General features: G+C 41.1%; 1 protein-coding gene across 1 annotated transcript in view; it reads right to left on the bottom strand.

The window, feature by feature from the left end:
- Positions 1-6,592, bottom strand: part of wwox (WW domain containing oxidoreductase) — a 133,960-nt gene extending 127,368 nt beyond the window's left edge. Inside the window, 4 exon segments of the mRNA XM_034215597.1 lie at positions 1,184-1,353; positions 1,479-1,536; positions 2,431-2,495; positions 6,360-6,592. Of these exon segments, the coding sequence (XP_034071488.1) occupies positions 1,184-1,353; positions 1,479-1,536; positions 2,431-2,495; positions 6,360-6,466 (400 nt within the window). The 5' untranslated portion in view covers positions 6,467-6,592.
- Positions 6,593-10,269: the final 3,677 nt, after the last annotated feature.

Here is a 10,269-nt window from a genome sequence, read left to right on the forward strand (position 1 = left end):
TAAGCCAATCACATGAGGCGCGCCCCACGAGGGTAGATTTCTTGCGTTCATGACGTAGCGCTTCATGTACGCATTTTGCGCAGTCCGGCTAATCTCAGGACAACCTTCCACTCTCAATACAGCGCCACTTTCCGAACAGGGAAATGCACGCAAATACAAAGCCTTTATATTATTAGGTAGCAGCGCCACTTCCAAAACCATTGATGAATGCTTGTGTACACAAAAAACGGCAGGCAAAAACCGTTTTAAAATGTGTGTTTCCTGTATTGGCGAATACAGCTACTTATTTATGTCTGTATGAAGTTGTTGTGAGTGTAGAGGGAGCAGCTACAGGTTAGCTTAGCCCTAATCGATCAGTGCACTACGAAGCCAGTGCTAGACAGTGACCTGTTAACGGGGGGGAGCCCCGCCGGTCATTATCGGCCGATATTCACTCTTAATAGTTTGATCGGTGCTCTCTATAAAGGCCGATCAGGAGAGCTGGATCTGATTCGATATGGACATAAACGCGAGTGAAGTATAACCGGAAGAAAGAGAAGTCAGATCAGCTGCTGAGTCTGATAGACACGCTGCTCTTCATGAATCACCTTTATGCTCCCGCCCTCTGTTTAGGAGCTGACTCGGACTGCGCAAATGCTTATTGAAGTAATCTTGTAACCCCCTCAGTGTGGGCGCGCGTCATGTGATTGGCTTAAATGAAGGAGACATCTGATTGGCTATATATAGAAAAAATTACAGTACGAATCGGCTGACCGTCCATGGGAGTACTCAAAAAACACACACAACGAATGCAAAGCGATCCGTGCACAGACAGCTGTTTGTGTTTGCAGGTTCAGGGGATTTAAATGGGAAACTAATAAGTGAGGATCAAAAATACATATGTAAAACTTTTTTCTGTATTTGGATTTTATTTACATGTATATGAAACGGAATACATTTGTGTGTGCATTGAAAAACACAAGTATGGATCCGGAAATACAAGTTTGAATCCTTCTGTGTGCATGTGTGTATTATGAGACTGTTCTGAGCCCATACATTTAGAACAGATAAAAAATGTGCGATTAATCGCGATTAACTATGGACAATCATGCGATTAATCGCGATTAAATATTTTAATCGACTGACAGCCCTAATTATTATTAACATTAGTGAATTGGTAAAACGTATTAAGATTTTGACTCACCAATGCCAGAGTTGCCTCCGGTAATCAGGATGACCTTGTCTGAGAAATCGCGGCCCTGCAGGATCTCCAGAGCAGCAGTGTTTCCATCATACCGCTTTGGCTTCAACACCACCTCCTCTACTGTAAAGGCCTGCCGCGGGTCGAAGTATGTGGTCCGCTTGTTAATGTGACTAAAATGACAGAGGAAAAGGTATGTTACAACGGAGACGTTATGCCAGATTTATGCAGTCTAGCTTATCCTGTGAGGCCAAAATAAACTAACTTGTTTCCTCTGTTGAACAAAAAGTCTACTTACTCAACATAAATAATCTGTCCTTTTTCATCCGTTTCTTGCTCCCAACCGTATGGTAAATCTGTGGGAAAAGACACAGTTATATACCAAACAACGTTTTCATGTAGCATTTAAAAACAGAGTTACTGAAAACAAGATACAGGAATAGATTAGATTAGATTCAACTTTATAGTACAACGAAATGCAGTTTGCATCCCACCAGAAAGTGCAATGAGTAATAAGTTAGTTTAGTTTTTAATGGATTTACATAACAGAACAAATATAAGGTACAGGGTTTGTACATATATAAATATATATAAATGTGCTCAGCTCAGCAGAACCTGTTGGTAGTTCCTCTGTGCAAGGAAAAAACCAGAGATGACAGGGCTTTCGCTGTTGCAGCTCCCAGTACAAATCCAGACTGCTCAGTCTATTGAACTTTTTTGATCTCAGCTAAAAACTCACCTCTTTGCACTTGTTTTTAATACTTGTTGAGCATAACATTTTGATATTTGTATGTGTTTATATGTTTCTAGTTATTGTGCTTGTTATCTTGTTCTTAATTATTGTTTTTATTATTTTACTCCTATTGTGTTATTTTATATGTGTTCCCTGTACAGCACTCTGGTCAACTGAGGTTGTTTTAAATGTGCTATATAAATATATAAAGATTGAGATTTAAATAATAATAAAAATAGCAGATACAGATGTTGTAAATAGTAAATAAAGGCATTATCAATGAGTCACAAGGAGTGCAATGTTCCTGATTGTGAGGCTCTGTGGGTTTGAGCCCCATGACATTCAAAGGGGAGTGTGGTGCTGAGTGTGAGAGTTCAGGAGGGTTATGGTGTTATGGGAAAAGCTGTTTCGAGACTATTTCATACAAAAATAATTTGAATATGTGTGCATATGCCTTGTATATAAAAGCAGAACGGAATACCTTTAAGGACATGAAGAATAAGTAATTATAACAAACCTCCAGCACAACGTTTTTTCTTTCCTGTCTTGGGGTGTTCCCACTGTGTCTTCATCTCATCGTGGCTGTTGGTGCACAAAGACAAACTTATTAACCCAGCATTTTCCCTTACTTTACTCAATTGTATTTCATAATTTCATTTAAATCTAATAAACACACATTGATGTGATAAATTGTGATAGTAATGTCCAATATCTAGCTGACTCATTGACATCTGCAATATTTTGGTTTGCTGAAGACAAAGAAGCAAATGCACATTTACATTCAGGTGAATATAATATACAGCACAGATGAGCATAAATGAATGGAATAAAAAATGTGTCATTGGTTACAAAGTACTAAGGATACTTTATGCATACATTTATAAAAGAAAAGGAATAGACAGGGTGGACGTCTAAAAAGGGATATACAGTACCAGTCAAAAGTTTGGACACACCTTCTCATTCAATGGTTTTTGTTTATTTAAAAATGTTTCTACTTTGTAGATTAATACTGAAGACATCAAAACTGTGAAATTACACATATGGAATGATGTAGTTAACAAGAAAGTGTTAAAAAATCCAGAATATGATTTTTATTTGAGATTCTTCAAAGTAGCCCCCTTTTGCCTTCAAGACAGCTTTTCTCACTCTTGGCTTCTCTCAGTCAGCTTCATGAGGTCGTGACCTGGAATGGTTTTCAAGTAACACATGTGCCTTGTCAAGAATCAATTTGTGGAATGACTTGCCTTCTTAATGTGTTTGAGAGCATCAGTTGTGTTGTTCAGAGGCAGGGTTAGTGCACAATGGATAACTCTATTTGACTACTGTTGTAAACCATATTATGGCCCAAACGACTCAACTCAGTAAAGAGAAACGACCGTCCATCATCACTTTAAGAAATGAAGGCCAGTCGATCCGAAAAATGTCAAGAACTTTGAATGAATCTTCAAGTGCAGTCGCAAAAACCATCGAACGCTATGATGAAACTGGCTCTCATGAGGACCCCCCCGCGAAAGAAAGAGCAACAGTTACCACATAATGGATAAATACATAAGAGTTACCAGCCTCAGAAACTGCAAGTTAACAGCACCTCAGATTAGAGCCCACATAAATTATCACAGAGCTCAAGTAGCAGACAAATCTCAACATCCACCGTTCAGAGGAGACTGCGAGAATCCAGCCTTCATGGTCCAATTGATGCAAAGATCCACTACTGAGGATGCACAACAAGAAGAAGAGAGTTGCTTGGGCGAAGAAACACAAGGATTGGACATTAGAAATCTGTACTTTGGTCTGATGAGTCCAAATTTGAGATTTTTGGTTCCAACCACTGTGTCTTTGTGAGACGCAGAGAATAGCGGATGGTTTCTGCATGTGTGGTTCCCACCGTGAAGCATGGAGGAGGAAGTGGGATGGTGTGGGGGGGCTTTGCTGGTGACACCAGGGGCGGACTGGCCATTGGGAATACCGGGAGTTTACCCCGGTGGGCCGGTGCTGTGTGTGGGCCGGAGGGCCAAAAAAAAAAGAAGTTTACCGGCCCACATTTGTAAGTGTATCCTTCTATAAAACAGCTGCGGGCAGCAGATACTGTGAGAGTCACAGACATTAATACATAGATCAAGGCAGACTGGTGCACACACTCTCCTGTTTTGCTAATCCGGTGCTTAAACAAATATAGCTCTACACCCCTGGCCGAAATGTCCTTAGAATGAAGTCCGAGTTCGACATTTTAATTAATGTCCTGCCAACAATGGCAGGACAGAAGGCGACACGCCCTTTCTAAGCCATGTCCTCACATCCCAAGATGCATCCCCAAAAAGTGTATTATGTTGTTACAACAGGGTTCAGGGGGAGTGGCTGTACGGCTGTACCCATAGGATAGAAAAGGGGGAAGTGACGTCTGACTCAGAGGTCGCGCGGCTGTGGCGAAGAATGTGTTACCCACATTCTGTTACTGAGTTTAGGCTAGTTAGCTAGCAGGTTTATTGTTTTGGGTGCAGTCACTTTTGCCTCCACTTGCTGTTCAAATAAATGTTGAAAGAAAAATAATCTGTTTACAGTTCTGTTTCATATGGGTGTTGAAGAAGAAGAAGAATAAGAATAAGAATAAGAATAAGAATAAGAAGAAGAAGAAGAAGAAGAAGAATAAGAAGAAGAAGAAGAAGAAGAAGAAGAAGAAGAAGAAGAAGAAGAAGAAGAAAGAAGAAGAAGAAGAAGAAGAAGAAGAAGAAGAAGAAGAAGAAGAAGAAGAAGAAGAAGAAGAAGAAGAAGAAGAAGAAGAAGAAGAAGAAGAAGAAGAAGAAGAAGAAGAAGAGAAGAAGGAGGGATGAAACCCTCTTTAATGGTCACACATGCAGAGCACACAGCACACAGTGAAATGTGTTCTCTGCTTTTAACCCATCCTAGTAGGAGTCTAGTACTAGGAGCAGTGAGCAGCTATTGTACAGCGCCCGCAGAGCAATGGGAGTGAGGGGGGAAGGGGGAAGGGGGATGTTGAGCCTTGCTCAAGGGCACCACGACAGGAGGTGAACTGGGATCTCTCCAAGTAGAAGTCCACACTCCAAATAGGTCTGGTCGGGGACTTGAACCGGCGACCCTACGGCTCACAGTCCAAGCCCCTACTGACTGCCATAGATTTAGTCCCTAATGTTGCTCTCAAAGCGCACCAGATTGATGCATTTAACTTCAACATTTAAAAAAAAATCTTCCCGGGGGACCTTGCCCCCGGACCCCCCTAGAGGAGGTGAGGTCCACCACCTGCCCACACCCTCTGTTAAATTGTCTCACCCACATTGAGGATGTTTCATACGACCATGTTTTATTCCATGTGTCAAGTCAGGCAAATTGGGTCCAGATGTTATCGCATCAATGATCTGTTAACATTAAAATCACTAAATATATGCTGTAACTATTTTGCTCTAGGCAACTCAAGGGCTCAGGTAATGTGATTACTATATGAATAATTGTCCAAAATAACATAACATGCATAGGGTTTTTTGTTAAGTAACATACTTTCATCGCCAGCCGGCCGATACATGCCGCGCATTAAGTGGGCCTGTCTGTCAATTAATACCCGGGCCACTTTTTTCCCCCCAGTCCGCCCCTGGGTGACACTGTTGGTGATTTATTGAAAATTCAAGGCACACTTAACCAGCAAAATATAAATCATATTATTGATGTTTTAACACTTTTTTTGTCCACTTGACTAGATAATTCCATATGTGTTCTTTTATAGTTTTGATGTATTCAGTATAAATCTTCAATTTAGAAAAGATTTAAATAAATAAAACACTTCGAATGAGAAGGTGTGTCCAAACTTTTGACTGGTAGTGTAAGATATATAAGTGAAGTTAATTTTAGGATGGACATATGACAGACTTTCCCTCCGGTAAATGAAATTCATGACCCATCAGTAATGAAAAAAAGGTTAGCCTCATACGGCATACTAAAATAGCACTGGTTTTGTGTCATTAAAACTGTGATTTATTGGTGGTCCCTAAGTGAAACCCTTAAGTAAAGGGCAAGGACTCGGATGGGATCCGTTTAAACTAACTTTACAACGTTGTTGTCATTGTTGTTGCAGCAATATCCACGTGTTTTGCTTCCATCACTGATGAGGATTTCAGGATCAGAGAATACATTTTCTATCACCTAACAACCTCCAAGCTAAAGTAGCCTATGCGATACCAGAGTCAGCCTTATGAAGACCACGACATATGAAATATCTACCATTCGCAGAAAACCTACCAAGTCCTGAGCCCTGTGGAGTTTATAATCCATGCTAAAAATTCAGATATCACAGCCCATCAAACAGGTGTAGCTAGCCAGCTGTGTTAGCCTCATGGTGATAACGCTGATATGATTACTTGGTCGGTGAACAGCACTAAAAGGACACTCGTGAAAACAGACATGTTCGTGTTGACAGGAAAAACGAGGATTTCCACTCACCTTGCATAGTAGACCCATCCATCTTTCGTGGATCTCTCTTCCCATCCGGGGGGTAACTCGTCCTCACTATCTGTATCGTCCATGCCTGCGTATTTTAGAGCTGCCATTACTCGACGTAAACGACGGCGCTATAACCACAAATCCAGTGAGAAATATCTGCTCTAAAAAATAAATGCAACTGTCAGATTAGTAGAGAACACAGCGCTCCCCGGCACTTCCGCAACAACACGGTGACGCTGAGCGAACTGCCTTGTGGGTAATGAGGCTGAAGAACGTTCTTTTAGTAGTTAACTGTCGTTACTATTGAAAAGATTTAACTGTACACATTTCAATCAACGTTTTAAAAATACAATCAAGCCTATCTTTAAATAATAATCTCATGCATTATAGCCTGGTTTAATGTTACAGAGGCCGTCTGAAAATCAGGACACAATAAACTCAACACCCAGAAATAATGACCATAACAAAGCTAAACTAGTCAGTAAACTGCCTTAAAATGGCTTACATTTGAAAATAGGTAAAGTTATGATACAAAAACAAATTATGTGTTGGACAAATCCATCCAATTCAATTTCATCTCTCCAATGACTAGCTTTTATTTGGGATTAGTGGCTTGCAATAACTGCATATTTGGCATGCTACACAGGAAATATTGGTGAGTATTTTTTCCAGAGTAATTACTATTTTGCTCTGAAATAGTGATGTTTAATCATTTTGGAGTGTATGTATTACTCATAGCTTCTAGAGTGCGATCAAAAATGTAGAGTCAATTCTATTGGAGTCAAACCATGACCACGCTGTAACGGAGGTGATCTCCGGGGCCGTAGATCTCGGTCTCTTATAGCTTCATTATTGGCGAAGTATATTACTTTGTTCCACGCTAAAACATTGCACAGGAAACATGTGAATCTATGTCATTTATGCATGTATTAATGATATTGCTTAATTGTACCTTAAGTTCCTTAATTAAATGTTTATCACAGTTCTCACAATTGTTATTTGTTGTACCAAATTGTTAAATAAAGTTGTTAAGCAAGGCATTGACTTGAGTGGTATACATTTTGGAATTGTATGTTGTAATGAGGCCAGTGTCACCACCGTCAGATTAGTGTCACCACCGTCAGATTAGTGTCACCACCGTCAGTTCCAAAGTCACCACCGTCAGAGGGAGTTTTATTTGTTTTAAATGAATATGCTTGTAATCTGTTTCTTCAGTGCTGTTGAGTTATTAAAGTAATAGTCTCTTTTAATACAAAAATTTGTTTTTTAAGTAAAAAAACATTACTTTGTCTGTTTAAGCTAAAAGTAAACATTGTATGATGTAAGATCTTTTAAAGGAGCACACGTGAAACAGTATAAAAAATGAGCAAAAGTGAATATTCAACATTTTACAGCATATATGTGTACTTAGAATGCCAGATAATGATTTAAAAGCTCTAAATACATATTAGACTAAATACAAATAAAAAATAAATAACTTTTTATTGTGTCTGACGGTGTTTACAACAACAAAGTAATGACTGGAAAAACCTATTTTATGAAAAAAATACAAAATGAGGAGGTTGCACCGGTACATTGCTGAACAGCCAAGACCTTGGTCTATAATGATATAACTTCAGATTTTGTAATTTAACAAACTTTTTATTTTCAAAATTAAAACCTGTTTTATCCAAATTCCCAAGAATCAGTGATTTGTCACGATCTGTCTATGTTTTAGTTTGTCTGTCTCTGTTTCCTGTTGTAGTTTGAAAAGTGTTCCCCCTCCTGTCTTGTCTGTTGCTGGTGATTGTGATTGTGTTCACCTGGTGCCCTGTGTTTCTCCTCCCTCCTCACCTGTGTCTTGTTGGTTTGATTAGTCCTGTGTGTATTTAGGTTCTGTTTTCCTGTTAGTGTGTGTGAGGTCCTTTTTTGCTGGTGACTGTGTTCACGTGAGACAGTCATATTGAGGCTGTGTATCATGAACCACAGCGATGAATAAATGCCCACACCGGGTTGTATTTTAACTCTCTGCCTCTGCCTCCTTGCTTGGTCGGGCCGCTCAATGGTCAGCTTCACACACGCCCACACGTGTTACTTAAAGAGCCTGTGACACGAGTTTCCCCCATCATCCAAACCCATCAATTTGAGTAAATATTGTCCCCTTGAAAACCGTTACTGAACTGATTTTGGATATTTGTACTTTGATAACCATTAATCTGCCCTTCAATGTTAACCATTTCCTGGATCTTCTCGGGGATTCTTCAAGTCCCGCCAAATTATGTGTGACGTCATTGCGGGCCCAGCGCTCCAGCTGCACCGTTCAGGATCCCAGCATCTGCATGTAAACGCACGATGGTGCACACAGCAGCCAGCTCAGACAGCTCAGACAGTTTAATTTTGAACGTGTCTGAGAGCTCATATGAGGCTGAAGGATCGGTTTATGTTGTATCTGTTAGAAGTTTGGGAATTAGGTGCGTCAATATGGGCGATCATACGGTCATGTAGCCAGTGGTGGAATGGGACTAAAAATCATCCCGGGACTCTCGACCGGCCCACTTCGGTACCGCTAGTAATTTGTCAACGGGGGGAGTGGGGGATGTCAGGGGCGGCGGGTGCTGTAGATAGTAAATGTAAATATGTAAATATTTGTGTCACTGCATCCTGGTAAAATACAAATATAATGCAATGTCTGTGTCTTTGACATTAGCGCTGCTAGCCACCTGTGCCCTGTGCTACGAAGCCAGTTCAACAGACCCTGGATATGTTTGAGTAACAAACAAACTAACAACAACAAACTAACAAACGAGATCTCGCTAAGTGGTCCTACGACGCTGGTTATCAACTCGGTAAATCAAGCCAGGGTTTCTCTCACCAGCTGAGAGCGCGTTCACGTCTAAGACACGAGTGGATCTGACTTTAATTACATTTGACTCGAGTGTTTTGTCAACATAATGTGTTGCTAAAAATAATACTTCTGCATACAATATGTGACACTGTAATAACGGAGCGTCCACACAGCAGCGTGCGTTGACGCTTGGAGGTGGGCGTATCTGAAGCTTGGGGATTTTTTGCGAGCAACACGACCCCCGACATACAAAGCAATAGCAATGTTAAAACGAAGTAAACTGGATATAAAATCCCCAAACAGGCGAAAACCTACCAGTTTCACCCACTGTCTCTGCCCCTCCTCCCTCCATGCCTCGCTCCTCCGGTTTGTATCCCGGTAGATGAACAGAGACTGATCATACAGCACCGGGTGATTCACTACCGCTGCAATGAATTTTCCCTCAATTTGTTTGAATATGAGGAAATGACCTGCGCAGTCTCTCCCAGCATACACGCGGTTTGATTGGCTAGCGATTGTACTGGCAGATTTGAATAAACGGGATTTCATTGGCTGACGCCTCCGTCGAGGCGTCAAAAGTTGAACATTGCTCAACTTTTGACGCCAGCTACGCCAGCAACGCTCCACGTAGCTTCCCAAAATGCAGTTCGGCTAAAAGTGACGTCACCCCATTCAAAGTGAATGGGCAGAAGCGTTGGAAGCTTCAACGCACGCCGCTATGTGGACGGGCCGGAAGTGTTGCACGGCCAGACACGGCAGATAAGGAAATATATGATATATTATGATCGATGATCTGATTGATGATGTAATATGAATGATAAGTGCGACACGTCGGCGTCTTCTCTGCATAGGCCTACGGCAGTTTAAACTGTATTTCCTTTATCCTGTAATATGACTTGAGAGATTTAAACTCCGCACACTGAGTTGATCTCTTTTCTATAGACGCCGGAGGCGGGCAGCGTCAGGTAAAAAAAGTTATTTAGCCTTCCCAAACCTGAGCCTCACGCGCCGCGCCGCCTATGGGGGATGTGCTAGTGATTTATCCGACCGGCCCACTTCGGTACCGGCCCATCGGGATTCGTCCCG

This window comes from Gymnodraco acuticeps, unplaced genomic scaffold, assembly GCF_902827175.1.
Source record: "Gymnodraco acuticeps unplaced genomic scaffold, fGymAcu1.1, whole genome shotgun sequence".
In the NCBI taxonomy this organism is placed as follows: Eukaryota; Metazoa; Chordata; class Actinopteri; order Perciformes; family Bathydraconidae; genus Gymnodraco; species Gymnodraco acuticeps.